The 14776-nt window shown below is 44.6% G+C and overlaps 3 protein-coding genes across 5 annotated transcripts in view; 2 read left to right on the top strand and 1 right to left on the bottom strand.

Moving 5' to 3' along the window:
- Positions 1-1365, top strand: part of LOC149358560 (complex I assembly factor ACAD9, mitochondrial-like) — a 38464-nt gene extending 37099 nt beyond the window's left edge. The window contains exons 17-18 of the mRNA XM_089570672.1: positions 48-120; positions 1113-1365. Coding sequence (XP_089426798.1) covers positions 48-120; positions 1113-1210 — 171 coding nt within the window. The 3' untranslated portion in view covers positions 1211-1365. The remainder of the gene's footprint in view (positions 1-47; positions 121-1112) is intronic.
- A 4122-nt stretch (positions 1366-5487) lies between these two features.
- Positions 5488-12823, bottom strand: RpL18A (ribosomal protein L18A). The gene is made up of 5 exons (XM_089570671.1): positions 12765-12823; positions 11748-11927; positions 9736-9865; positions 7121-7230; positions 5488-5630 (listed from the first exon to the last, which is right to left on the bottom strand). Exons 1-5 carry the CDS (start codon positions 12780-12782, stop codon positions 5538-5540), a joined length of 531 nt encoding a protein of 176 aa, XP_089426797.1. The 5' UTR covers positions 12783-12823; the 3' UTR covers positions 5488-5537.
- A 162-nt stretch (positions 12824-12985) lies between these two features.
- Positions 12986-14776, top strand: part of LOC149358558 (exportin-T-like) — a 30597-nt gene continuing 28806 nt past the window's right edge. For all 3 annotated transcript variants that reach the window (XM_089570656.1, XM_089570654.1, XM_089570655.1), the window contains exon 1: positions 12986-13260. The gene's annotated coding sequence lies outside the window, so the exon portion shown is untranslated. The remainder of the gene's footprint in view (positions 13261-14776) is intronic.

Genomic DNA, 14776 nt, shown 5'->3' with positions numbered 1-14776 from the left:
CTGCTGCATCTTTACTGTAGTGAAGTCTTCCATGAATTGTTTTGCAGGTGGACATTGCTCTTTGCTTTTGCGATGATGCGAAGAAGAAAGTGAAACACTGCGAAGATGAAATTATAGACGGTGAGTCATAAAGCGTAAGCTACGTGCTCATTACGGACAGGTTTCGGAAGAAGCTATCTTTCTGCGCCCATTGTTCCCTTTGTCTACCCTGTTATGCTTTCAACATTTGATGACTCATACATTCATTGGGCGCAAGACTTGTGCACAAAGACTATCATTGCAGGCATTGTAGAGTATGCTGCATGATCAGTAGCAGACTCAGTATTTTTTTCATTACGGAAGCACAATACATACTTGTTCCTTGTATAATGTCAGATTGGATGTTCGCATCAAAAAGGGCCATAAATATGTGAGCTAATATGCACATGTTCTGGCTCTGAGGGTACAAGACATAAATGCATTTCATAATTTTTCCTTTGAAACCAACTTGTTGTTTTGTTGCTAAATTTGTATGTGCCATCAACTAATTATATAGCTGTACTGCACTGTTACTGCAACCACGGACTTAATTTTCCTTTCTGTGTATGTGTAGTGCATTCTTTTATTTTGTTGGCTTTCCTGTGCCACCATTTATTATAAAACAATATACCCTAGAATGCCAATTATACTACAGAAATGTTCATAGAAAAAGTATTTTCAGGTTTTGTAGGTCACGTTATGAAGGCATAGAACCATTCTTTTTGGACAAAAGAAAACTGTTAGCAAACAAGCATTTCCTTTAAAAACAATGTTAGCAGGCGATAAAAGTGTCCTTAAAAAATTAACCACAAACGCTGCTCACAAGCTTGAATTTTCTTATCTGCTAAGAGATCATCATCATGCCCTGTTCGCACTTGTGTTTTTCGTTCCATCTTTGTTTGGTAGGAACAGCTTCGTTTGAACAGCGCTCGAGCCGGTGTAAATGATGGTCGGTTGGTCTATGGGGTTTAACGTCCCAAAGCGACTCAGGCTGTGGTAGTAGTTATAGTGGGCATTCCTAGCATTTAGCGGCAGCATGTCTGTCTGTCTGACGTCTGTGCACAAATGTTTATTTGTTGCGGGCATTCTTTCAGAGATGGCGAACATGACGCACGTGAGGAAGCGCCTGATAGCCGACAAGGTGTTTGAAGACAAGGCCTACTTCCCAGTGCACCCACTCATGAGAAATTGATGCACTGTGTTTAGGAATTGAGGTTGTATAGTCTAGCCATTCTCATTGCTGAAATGAAAAAAACAAACCATCATGTTGTTTCTGACAGTTTTAGGAAAAAAGACAGAGGACTGTTTATATCACACGCAAAAGAAATAAATGTCATTACTAAATTATATGTCGATGTCTATGTACACTACTGAGCATGCACATAATTGCACCAGCTCCTTTGCTGTGTAAAGGCCATGTGCAGTGTTTGCTTGCATTACAAATGCACCCATTACAGTACTGATTAAAATAAATTTTTTTTGTGCACAGAAAATTTAATCCCCATGTAAATGTGCATCCAAAGGTAAAATGACCTTTTTCTTTTCTATGGGAAGCGCATTTATATTAAGGTAACTGATAATGTGGAAATGGAATTAGCAACTAGAGCTTGTCAGACTGTCATTTCGTGTTCCTTTCTGCATAATGTTTTTTTTGTGTTGGTGAAGACCTGTAGCAAGGCGTCCAGCAACAGAATGCTGGAGACTGGATGATATCTCATAAGTACTTTAAAGGGGCTGCGAAACACTGCTTAGGGGGATACCGGCTATACTTCAGGTGGGTTCTTTGTCACACAGATGCTGACTTAAAAAGAATTACAGGAATCGATGCACAGGAACGGGAGTTATTCAGTGAAGAAATTTGAAAATACAAGCAAACAAAACGCTGCCCTCAACTCGATTTTGGCGGGGCTTCCCGCTCCTATTTCGCTCTCCCAATGACGGCACCTGGCGCAACCAATCAAAACAGCCAGCCAGAGCACGTCGCGGAAGTTTGTACTCCATGGTTGCCTGCTCTCTGTAACTCGTTCTTGCTGAGACTGGCAGCGTCGTTTCCATGCCAGAGCGCCCCTGGTGGTGTATATTTATTTTACTTGCTTTGCAGGGCTTTTATCTAATACAAACAAGCTGTTTTTGTTGATCTAATATAAAACGCAGACAGGTGACAAAATGTGTCTATTTATTCACACAATTTGCAGTATATTTACTGTTTGTCCGATCATCAAGCTCGCGCCAGGTGATGTCATATCCGCTGCTAAAATCCCGCCACTGTGTGGTGGCACCATCAGAGCCATGAAGTTGTTTTTGGGAGGACATTAAAATATTAAAAAACGGAATATACGTGGTATTACCGACGTTAATAGCACCATTATAACTCACTGTATGCAATCAACAGGCAAAACAGTGAACTAAAATTGTGTTTCTGGGCCCCTTTAATCACAACTAGCTTCCAAATTCCTGTTAGTACTTACCTACATTACCAACATTCATAGACAGCTGCCTCACCACTGTATGTACCATTTTTTGTAATTGTGATGTGTGCCCATATTGGTTATTGTTAATGTGTTCATTAAGTCAGCACCTGGGTTTCGCAGGTGATTTTTTTTTTTTTTGGCATAGAGCAACGAAATTTGGCATGCATATTGGGAGGTGCACTAAATGATTGAATGCGAGCTTTCACTCGTATACTTTTGAGTAGTTCTGACAAATTTTTACATGCTTCTGTTATACATGTTGTTATACTTTCAGAAAACCAGGCGTAACAACGAAACAAGGTAGGAGCCCAGTCACTCAACTTTTAGCCAAAGAAATGGTTCATGCAGCGACGTTCTCCGAATACTTTTATCAACCTGATTTTTTTCTACACAGGACGTCATATCCATTTTTTCATAATGCACTCATCGTCTCATCAAAGTAGTTGCAGAGCGAAAAAAAAATATGAATATAATTTTAAAATGTAGGAACGTCACTGTGCAGAGTTTACCAAGAAACAACGCAACAAACTTAATGAAAATCCAAGAATCCACTGTGGTGCTGCGCTCTGCAAGTGGAGCTGTCTGGTCAAAACTGGTACTGAAGTTGCACGAGTCGTAACAGCGGCTTTGTAGAGGCCACCAGTCTTAATGTTTGTGCACTTACTTTTGATCGTAGACGTACGGTTCTAATGGAAGGAGAACTCCTGTGGAACAAGTTTACCAGTGATACCGAACTTGTCGCCAGCAGCAGTGCAGAAGCAGAGGTATCGCGCTCAGAAATCTGCCATTATTGCAGAGATTGCAGCCAGTTTTTTTTGTTACCCGCAGTCACAGTGTGGCAACTTTGGGGCTGTTCCTGGAAGAAGTCTTTGCAGCGCGATTGAAAAGGCCTTACAGATTCTGAATCTGCGTTTTTATGATAATTTCTGTTAGCTGTCCAGTGCAAACTTCCAGATAGCATCGCCAAGTAATTTCATGTTACACGTGCTGAAGCAAGAATTTGCCGCAAACTTGAAGCCCTGGGATCACTCCCAGCGCTTATAGATGCTACCACATATGTACAGTAAAAGCTCGTTAATTCGACACTGACGGGACCGCGAAAAATTGTCGAATTATCCGAATGTCGAATTATCGAATGAACAACAAAAAACAATGTTTGCCGCAACAGGACGTATACCTTTAGTTGGCAAGGAAATCTGTAATCACCGTCCGCTTTTTCGAGCGAATTTGAGCGACTACGATAGCTCTAACAGCTGCCAGGTGCTCCGCGGCACACATGCCGTCAGGGATTTGTTCACAGAAGTCCTCCCGCACGGACAAGGCTTCTGCGGCTTCTTTCACCGTGCACTTCGGCATTTGGTGCAACTGCTCACAATCGTAAATCGTGGTCGTTGTCAGCGCCTGTCACTTCAATTATTTCATCCTCGGTCAGCTGACAGGACACGAAGGCGAGGCGGCGCGCAGGCCCTGCGCGCTACCCACCGGAAAGCAGCGCGGGGAGGAGGTGAAGGGAGCGCCGCTCCCCGCTTATCTGTTTTTTCAACCAGCGTCGGCGGGGACGGCGTTGTTGCTGGGACCCGCGTCTTATCTTTCCTCTGATCTTTTAACTCTCCTCTTATCTGCACGGGGACTGTGGACGGGTGTCTTATCTTTTCTCTATCTTTTTCTCTGATCTTTTAACTCTCCTCTATCTGCACATGGCAGCGGTGGTGGCTGAGCCAGTAGGCAATCCCTTGCGATTTCCTTTCACCCTTCTCTCAGTCGCAACAAAACAGCAACAAGTAGCGCAGTAAACACGCTGACAAAGCGCGCATTTACCAAAAAAGGCGCCGTAAATAACCGTGATAGCGACTGCTGCGACACAACAAAGCACAAAAAAAAAAAAAAGACGCCAGCCGCTTCGGCCGCCAAAAAAAAAGACGCCAGCCGCTTCGGCCGCCGCTAACTCGCTTCCTCGGATGGATGGACGGATGGATGGATGATATGACCATAGGGATGGCCTATCAGCCGTACAGTAGCGCCGCTCATGGCAGTGTTTTTTTCTTTTTGCTCTCGGCACACCGGCTTGGCGGGCTGCGGAGTGAAGTCGAATTAACCGACGCACGGCAGAATTTGTTCGAATTAACGAGAGTTTCGCCCCATAGACTCCTATGTATAATTGTAGGGACCTCGCGCGCGCGTCGAATTATCCGATTTGCCGAATTAACGGGGGTCGAATTAACGAGCTTTCACTGTATGACCTACGCATGCAACAAATGTGCAACTTGAAGTGAACATGTTAGGTAAAGCTACATTGACATTACGGTGCTTTTGTTTGCACTACACTAAGTAATTACAGCCACATGGCCCCTGCCATATTACTTCATCTAGGTGTGCTGCCCATTGGAGTACAGCAATGGGAAAAGCTACAGTGCCTAGACAAGTTACCAACATCTAAAAGTCCATATGCGGTGTGTGTAATGCAAGACACAGTGAGCTGCTAAGAGCTGCAAGCAATTAATCTTGTGTCACAAGTCCATTAGCAGCTTTAGCTGTGGTTGATGGTGTAGGCATCCAGTCAACCGTTCCCTCAGGTGGATCCAAAGTCACCTGTGCGAAGTCCAAGATGCATCCAGTAAAAGAGTTTCAGAGGCCTTCCTCCCCCCTCCCTTTTTTTCTCTGCAAATTTGGCACTTTTCACTGGTGAACAGAGCTACACTGGCCAGTGAGGTCGACCCCTTATTGTAGATTATGGTCTCTACGGCCTGGCATAATACAGATCCAAGGGTAGTCTGTTCTGCACAGACTGGGCATCAAATGAATGTCTTGTCTGCATAACCATGCATATATGTAGTGTGGACCTGCAGTGGGACACGACTTTGTGAGCAGCTTGTTTCACAGCAAAACTCATCTTTGTCTAATAGTGAGCGACAGCCTTCAGAGATGGACTGCACCTAACTAACGTCCTTCTCTAGGTTTTAGAATGTGTTTGGATTTGGGCTTCCACAAACCACACAGCGCCATGGAGCAACAGAAGTGTATTTAGCAAGTCGCAGATGCTGCCAACTTCTAAAACTTCGCCTGCGGTCGCACAGTTGTGAACCGAGGGGAGTGGAAGTTCCGGCTGATCCTTGATGGCATCGGGAACTTGAGCTTGCTGTCCTGGATGAATGATAGAACAAAATAAGCTCTGCACTCTTGGGTGCAGCTTTTGCACTTTGTTCCACAAGGAACCGTGTGCGCTGCCAGTGACCCCAGTGCAGCCACACTCGTACATTTAGAACAGCAAGCATCAGATAAGAGTATGAAAACATCAGTGCCCATAAGTTCTTGTATGTTCTATCTGCACACAACTCCAAGCTATCATTGGCATACTGTTATAGCCCACAAGTCTTGGTCACAAGTACAATCAAGCCCAGTTCAAAACAATTCTATGTACAGCAAATACCTGCTTAGCACAAATGAAGGTGGTGCAACTGTCGTGATATACGACAAAACTATAGCACCGAGGCCCGGCACAATACAAATTCAAGGGTAGGCTGAGAACAAATAGCCGTGCATGTGGGACCCTGTCATAGTGAACAACACTAAGGTGCCACAAAGTCATGTCCTAGGATGCACATCATAGCCATGGCCTTGCTGCAGATAAAGTTGAGCATAGTAGACTCAACATCTTTCACTTTTCACACAGAGAACGTGAAAAGAACCCGGATTACGCAACTGCAAGTGCTGGACAGAAAAAGTTGGTCACAGGTGCGTATCACCACCCCGCAAGGGCTTCCACATGCTTCAGATCACTGCAAGATCACTTACTGCAAACTTTGGAATACAACAAATTAATGCCACACTACAGGCATGTTCATTATAAATGGGCTAAACCATTCAACACAGCCTAGACGAACAAATGTGCATACGAAAGCTTTTGGAAACATACAGGCACTGTCAGCTACTTGGTTCAATGCGATGTTCACATTACTGGTGAACGTGCATGCGACAAGAGCTTTCTTCCTTTAGCGCCCATTTCTGACCGACCAGGACTAGGGAAGGTCCAAGCTGGCAAACGGTACATGGCGCAATACATATATTTTTACACAGACTCAAGTTCTCAAATTAACTTCAACTGCACAATGTACACCCATCTCGGGCATGTACAGCAATTCCACAGAAACAGGAAAGCGCAACAACACAGTGGACATTTATATCACTAACAAAGCTCTACAGCAGCATCCCAGCCACTTATCTACTCAACAATAAGTGTATTAACATGAATACTTCATATTCTGTACAAAGAACCATTTCCACACCCAATATCCGTAGTTTTTTGCGCAATTTTTTCAGTATGCATATCAACCAACTTGCTCAACTTTCTGCTTTCCAATATCCGTAGCATTAAAATTAGGGTCACGTCCCGTCCTGTCAGTCACATGTAAGCAATCTCTAAAACAACGCAAAATGGCTGTTAGATGCTGCACACGCAAAAACTTATCTTCATCCATTCCAAGCTGTTTATCCTCTGCATCACAAGCTAATTTTTTTACAGCTGTAGTCTACCAAGAGCAGCCATCCGAAGAACCAGCCACATACATACACCCCCAAAGCACTAGATGACCTGACTGAACAAGCAAGGACATTTCTGCATTAATAATGCTTACGTGGAACTGCTTGATGTGTGGCCTGCGGCACTTGGCAGCTGGGATCTCTTCAACGCGGATGATCTGAATTGAAGAAGCCCGCGCGCTGTGTCGAGCACCCATGTCGCGATCTGTAAGCAAAATTACGGCAAGCACCGTGTGAAAATTCTATTCAAAGAATGATCAGCAGCATTCACTAGAACTTCAACAATAAAGCATATGCTACTTAACTCAAACTGCAGAGGGACGCCAACACTGAACTAATGAAAGCAAAAAAAAAAAAATGCAGTACATCTCTGGGAAGAAATTTGATGGTGAGATTACCTACTTTATTCTTGTAAAAAATTCTGATCATCTCCCAATTTCTTTCCCTAAAGGCAACAGGCAACACCTGCCATAAACCCAGAACAATGCAACAATGCATTCCACCTTGCACAGTCTGCACCAGAATACAAAAAAGGATAGCGCGACCACCTGTGAGCACGGTCCGAAGGCTGGAAAATCATGGAACGTGCAACCGTCCCGCGAGTGCCGCTTTTGGACCAGAACAGTCACGCAACCTCCACAAGTAAAAAATTCACGTGCGTAACAGAGGTTGCATGACCATTAGGTTAAAAGGCGAAAATTAAAGGGACCGTCACACTTTGCTAGATTTTCCAACCATATGACCCTGAGCCGCAAGCTGCCAAACCAACGAGCGTACTTTTCGGCAATACCCAGTTTCAAGAATGGTCTGGCATTAACTTCAAGCATGGTTTGAATTTTGTATTGAAGCATTTTGGCATGGTATAAATATTGCAGACGGAGAGCATGTCTAGATCACTACACCGTATAGGCTCAACTTGGGGGCAAAACTGCATAGAATGTGACGCACAAGGCACAGCAGAATCAGCACATAGTGGTGTTATGTGCAACTGGCTTCAGATTCGGAGTGCTGGTGATACTGCAATGCGCCTAATTCACTGCACATCGGCACTGGTCACGTCATCTTTCGCTCAACAACAGCTAACACAGCTAGTTACTGAAGCCTTCGATATCAACGATCACAAGCAACAGTCAAGCACAAATCTCTTGCCGCCACCATGCCACCGCCAACATGGCTACTGTCTACATTTCACTGCCGCACTCGGCTAAGAAGAGACTAGCTGTGTTGTATACACAAAAATCACCATATTTGCACGTGAGCATTATACCACCAAACGATATTTGCATGATAATCAAACAACACCTTTGATCGTTCGACACTTCCTAAGCCTGATAGGCTGGCAAGTACTTCACCTTACCAAGAACACCATAAAAGTCCACGCTCCTAAGTTTGTTTTTACAAGTCCATTTACTGCAAACTTCGGGACATAAGGAATGAATTCTCATTACAAGTGGGCTACGAAAGACCTTAACATTTAGAAACTGCGGTGATATCTGTGTCGCCACAGTTTAAAAATGTTGATATCCAGCGCACACTGCCACCCAAGTGAAAGCAGCGAGCCTGAAGCAGTTATGCACATTTTCCTCATTTTTATCAGTACAGTGCAGCTTATGGCATTTTGCACAGTTTGGCACAAGGGTGGCCCCACTGCACTGCCTTTGTGAGCTCACTGTTCAGTGCAGTGTTCACATTGCTGGTGAACGTACACGCGATGAGAGCTCGTTTCCTTTAGCGCCCATTTCTGACCAACCAGGACTGACGGAAGGCCCCAGGCTGGAAAACGGTACATGGCGCAGTACTCACGCTTTCAATCAAGTGAGGAAATGTGATGACATGGAAAAAAGATCACAATAGCTAACAATGCTCTGATGACAGTGAGCCGTGTCCGTTCTAACGTGAAACACCAGTTAGACAAGACTTGCTATGCAAAATGCTTTGCTCTTCCATCACTGTTTATGCATGCTCGCACAGACACAGAATGCAAATACAGTAAAACGTCGACAATTTAAACTCAGTTAATTTGAACAACATTCTCGAGATATTGTGCTCATTAGGACTGTTTACATTCAGATAAAATTTTGACTGGCTTGCAAGTGCTATCGTCATCTGTGGGGACGCACTCGTCCCCTGTGGTTTACTTTTCCGCAATGCACCCTCAACTCGTTTCCTGTGGTTAGCTTCCCCACAATGCACTCTCCTTAGTTGTGTTACTTTAACAGGGGAGGGCGCTGGCGTCGCAGCGACACTAGCGCCACGGATGGCGTTTGCTGTGCGCTCGCGGGGGAGATGGGCCTCTTCTGCTTGGCACCGGGGAAAGCGCGCGGACGTGTCGCGCGCCGCTCCACTCTTCGTCGTGAGCTTCACGCGGTTCAGGATTTTGCCCACTGATGTGGGCGGCACACAGCTGGCCGCTGCAATTTAGTGGCTATGCCAAGGCTAACAAACGACTAGGCCTGTATGCAACCATTCGTTTTAGAAGCAGCCAGAGCCAAGCTGCACTTTGATCTGCCTGAACTAGCGGTGTACGCTCATGGAACTTTGTGGAACTGGTGCAGCAACTGTAGTGAAATCGAACAGACCTAAGTATGGCAGAAAAGGAAAGCCCCACAAAATAAAAAAAAAAAAGTAAAGGAAATTTTGAATCAAATCTGCCTCTGTCCAGAGAGAAGGCCAGACGCAATGCACAAGCAAGTTGTTCAGGACTACTCACAGCACTGGGTGACAGCAGCTGACACGGTCATGTCTCGGTACTCCCGGTACATGTTGTGTGTACCACTGCGCGAGTTGTAGCGCAGCCACACGCCAAAGTTCTTCACCTTGGTTGGAGTCTTGTCATAGATCTGGCCAAGAGAGAGAGACACAGTTACACACTGCTCAGGAATGCCACAAAACCACTTTATTTCAAAACAAAAGCATTTCTATAAAAAAAAACTGCAATACCAGAGCTGCTGTGAGAGGCACCAAGTCGTGGTGCGAGGAACATCCGAGTCATGCGATTACATTTCCGAGACCAAATTTAGTTAGTTATATGGGGCTTTATGGCGCATAAGCAACTGTGGCTATCATGCGCCAAACACAAGGTTAGACGATGTTATATTAAGTGTATAGATGTTACTTTATATTAGATTTAAAACATTGGCTTTCGTTAGAAACTTGCAAACAAGTGAAAACTTGACGAGTGTTTGCTCGCCTAAAAGCAATGCGGGATGAAATGGGATGTGTTCATTGTAAAATACACTAAAAATTTTTTTCTAAGTTCGAGACCAAATTTAGTGTGAATGTACAACGCAGGCGGCACCAACTGAAACTATTTCGGACCTGCAGCTATGACATGGGCTAGCTAGCCATGTAATCAGCATTGATAAACTAAACACTAGGCGCATAACCTCTTTTCTGTTCATCTAATGTTGCTCCCAAGTTTCCTGCCAATGTATGAATAGAAAGAAACAAGGAACAAAAGCAGAACCAGACACCTGCTCCTTCTCTACTGTCAACCATGGCAGAACATCTAACAAGAAGTTTCACCATGGTTTACAACTCCCAAATGCACCAGCGGCAAAGTCAGATGCTGCAGATAAACTTGCAAGACACTGAAATGCACCATGTTGCACCACAGTTCAATTTGTGTCCGCATTAACTACACCGACAAGAACAAGAATTAATGCACTGAAAGCTCATAAAACTTCTTTCTGAATCTATGGTCAAAGCAAGCGGTCATGTTAAACTGATCAAATGCATGCTCGGATACATGTTCTTGCTGACTGCCACGCTCATACTGAGGTATTTTGTCACACACATTTGTCTACGAGGACACTCAAGCAACTTTCAAGAAGTACAGAAGTCAAAGCAAAAAAAATTGCAAATTGTTGGGCTTAATGTTGAGGCAACACATGGGCTACCAGGTACACCGTAGTAGAGGGCGCCTGAATAATTTAGGCGACCTAGGGTTTGTGCACAGTCAACCCACAGGACACAGGTGCCAGGATTGAACCAAGCTCCTTTTGCATATTTTGGAGCATATCTTGCAAAAAAAAAAAAGGGGGGAAAGGGGGGGGAGTGTATGTCAGTTATTTATTTGAACTATTATTACATATCACACCTCAGTAGAAACTCTCATGGCATCAGCTACAGAGAATTCAACTGCCCTGAATATCACCTTTCTGCAAGTTTTCGCTTCCCTCATAAAAAATGGTGTAATTTTCCATTTGGGCTGCAGAGACTCTCATTCACGTCCACACCAGAAAAATAGTGAGGAAAGACAAAAAGTGCCCTAAAACTAACTGGTCTGGCAAATGATGCACTTTGATGCTGGCTTTTGATACAAGGCATGCAGGCCAGCTCTAAACATGACTTGTGGTCAGATGACCTTCTCAAAGCAGCATGCAACCAGCACCGGCAATAGTGCTGCCAGGGAGAGCAGGTTCAATGACCTCCTTTAAATATGCTACTGTCGCTACTACCGCAAGGTGAAGGGGACAGGCCCGTTACCAGGCTTGCGTAAATGAAGCCCGTGGTTTTCCAGTACTGCAAGATGTGCGCAAAGAGTTCAGTGCGTCAGCCGCAGAACGAAATTGCGGAAACGCATGCGACCTTTGCTGCGTTGCTCTAGCGTCACTTCTGACCAACCGAGGCATTTGCTGGCCTAGACTGGGTTTATATGGCGCACAGTGGAGACGGAATCTCGGCATGCAGCCTGCTGCGAAATTATTTCGAGAAACTCACCCGGCGCAGGGACACTATCTCGGAGTTGGTCTTCTTCATCTTCTTCAGCTTGCGGGTGAAGTACCAATACCGAGACTTGGCGACTACTTTGTCAGGTGCAAATATCATCATCTTGTACAACGGGGGGAACTTGTTCTTATCGGAGGGCAGGTGCCGCCCGATGATCTCATACTGCTTGAGCTGCAAAAGACAAGTGAAAAGCACAATTTAAATACAATGTAAGCAAAATAATGCAAATAGTAACTGCTAGTAGACAGTACCTGTTTCTGATCCTTCCGTTTGTAAGCACACAACAGGCAAGAAAACAGCAAGTTAAACACGAGATGGCATTAATCTCAGAACGAGTGGCAGAAGAATTTTCGCGAGCGATCCTCCCGGCTGCCGGCAGGACAGACAGTACCTCACAACTAACCTTGCACAGATACTACCACGGCTGTGCTAGCGAGTTGCCTGCCGGCCTGTTCTGTACAAATCATGCTCAGCTGTCACCGACATAATTGCGCTATTTGCACGATGCTTGAAATTCAAGTTTACGAGTTCATGTGCCGTTTCATCAACATTGAGCCGCACAGCTTTAACTTGCTGCAGAAATCCTTGGACCTCATTTTATTATTTCGTTTTCGTTCGAGACTGTGTCCAGCCGTTTCCACTGGGGAGAACACGCTAGCGCTAGTCTAAACCGGCATGAATCCGGTTACCGCTACTCTTCCAGCCGTGTACAAAAGCTATTTTCCGTCGATCACACAAACACAGCCCTTTTCAGTAATGGCGTTTTTTGTAATAAACAAAACGGGCGGCATCCACGCCGGCTCGGAAACGAAAATCAATGTATTTAGGCTTAACGTATCACACGCCAACACGTGGACACATCGCATAAAGTTTGCCTCAAAATACACTTTTACGGCATAACTTTTTCAAGACATTTCAATTCACTGAACTTTACACTACACACAGCAAGTACGATTCGCTTCAAAACTGGATAATTATCCGAAAACTTGCGAAAAATCGAACACTCACCAACCCGCTCGCCTTCATTTTGCTCGCAGTGAGCGCAAAAAGGCCCCTACAAAAAAGAAAGAAAACGGTTTTGATTACCTCCGCAGCAATATAATTTACAGTTGTATAATATTGTTAAATGTGTTTCAAAAATAAATTATTTATTTAATTTTTTGTGAAAAATACGCAACGCATTTTTTAATGCAGTGGCATAGTAATATTTCTATTGGCTGCGGTATTAGAACTTGTCAACGAGACATGGCGTTTTATTATTGAGGTGGCGATGGAGCATGGAATTTAATTCATCGACAGCAGTGAACCTGGCTGTTGACAGCTAGTTAAAACAAGAATATTTTTGACTGAAACTGCGGCAAAGCTCACTCTTTAATACTGCACTAGAGGATTTTTAGTGCAGTTTCTGTGTCTCTATATGGTATCGGAGAGGTATCGCATGTGCCTCGTCGGCAGTGTTGAAGATGCCGGAGCCCTTTGCTGACTTCGTAATGAAAACATGACCGTAAGTATTCACCGTCATGAAAGCAAGGCCTTGCGCATGGTGACTTTTATTTTATGGCTTTGTTTAAAGCTTATTGGCATCACCGCTCTCTTGCACTTAGTCCGTGCGGCTTGCACGTGGGCTCAGCCTGGAATTCGGATGTGTGCGGCATGCCATGCCTTCGGGCAATGTTTCATCATGCCCTCGCGAGTCGACAGCTGTGCCGTTGATCGCTCATCCTATCACTGACACGGCGCTTTGTGTGGAAGATTGCGAGTTATTCCTGAAGGGTAAAAAAATATTTGGCCTCTGTTTGCTCATTTTCTTTTGCTAACGAATCAAACGTCCCACCGTTATGGGATTCATTCATACGAACAGCACTTATACAGCGCGTAGCAGTCAGCGCGCAAAGCATTCGCGACGTTTTCTTAGATGAGCACTATGATCTTATGTGCCAGCGGTGGCCGTTGTACAGTGTTATCAGCAGATCAGCGTTTTATCTCGTAGCGATGCTCAGCGTGCTAGCCACAGCTGCTCTCCTTCGGGAAAACTTGTCGCAGTACCTCGGTTGAGCCTGTCTGTCGCAAACCCGTGCATAAGGAGCTAGTGAAATTGCACCGTTGTGGCTCGTTTCTGACAGATTAGAATAAGATTCCCTGTCCCTATACGAGTTAGTGGAAAATGCTTCAAGTACAGCGCAAGTAGGTGTGTACTCACTTAACACCTAAAAGAGCGGAAAGCCACGTCCACCGCAATGAGCCGATACAAATAGGTGAACTGCCCCGCTGTAGTCGCAAGATAAGTCACTCGTTCCGCAAATTTCCTCCAGAACGCAAACGAGAAATGAGTCTAGAACTGACCTTTCGGCGAAACATGAGTTGACGAATTCGGCCAAGGTCAGAAGCATTGCATATTAAGAGGAGGAAGAATAAACATTTATTGTCGATACATATCATCCACTTTGCATATTGTCCTATGGGTGGCAGTCACTTGTAATGTTTTTCTTGGAAGAGAATGATCTCAAAGGATATCACGAAGGTCCATTTTCCATAGGCATGATATAAAAGGTGTACGTGTGAGTGATCGCAACATACATTGTGCAAAATAAAATGAGGTGGCTGATCTTGCCATGCTCACATATACACATTGTTTTTGGGGAGACTACATTGTCGGTAGTTCCTGCCAAAGCCTATTTAACGACCAGGCCTGCATGGTTGGCAGGATGCATTGAGGCTGTGCGTACCAATCTCACGTAGCCGCTAGAAGTGCTCCAATTATGTGCTGATCCCCTGTTGTTTGTGCTGGAGAGAGAGGTCGTGATGTTGATGGCTGTGTAAACTTGCATTGATCATTATGTCAACTGCTCTGTGAGCTTTCAGGAGCAAGGTGTCTTCTCATCTTTAAATAAAAAGGAATAAACTGCCTTACAGCCCACTTGAGTTCCTTAAATTCAGTGTGTGAGTTCCTTAGATTCAATGTGTCTAATGGCACTTCTTCACTGTCGCACATCTGTGCAGTGTTTTGGTATGCTCAGAAC

This window comes from Amblyomma mixtum, chromosome 2 (genome assembly GCF_055824585.1).
Source record: "Amblyomma mixtum isolate Tamu chromosome 2, ASM5582458v1, whole genome shotgun sequence".
Classification (NCBI taxonomy): Eukaryota; Metazoa; Arthropoda; class Arachnida; order Ixodida; family Ixodidae; genus Amblyomma; species Amblyomma mixtum.
This window is presented reverse-complemented; position numbering and strand designations above follow the sequence as displayed.

Bases quoted from the DNA above. Each gene is read 5' to 3' on its own strand.
- RpL18A (XM_089570671.1), bottom strand. The intron at 9,866-11,747 runs GTGAGTTTCTCG...TCTCTTGGCCAG, and splicing joins AGATAGTGTCCCTGCGCCGG to ATCTATGACAAGACTCCAAC. The intron at 7,231-9,735 runs GTGAGTAGTCCT...TTTTGCTTACAG, and splicing joins AGCTGCTGTCACCCAGTGCT to ATCGCGACATGGGTGCTCGA.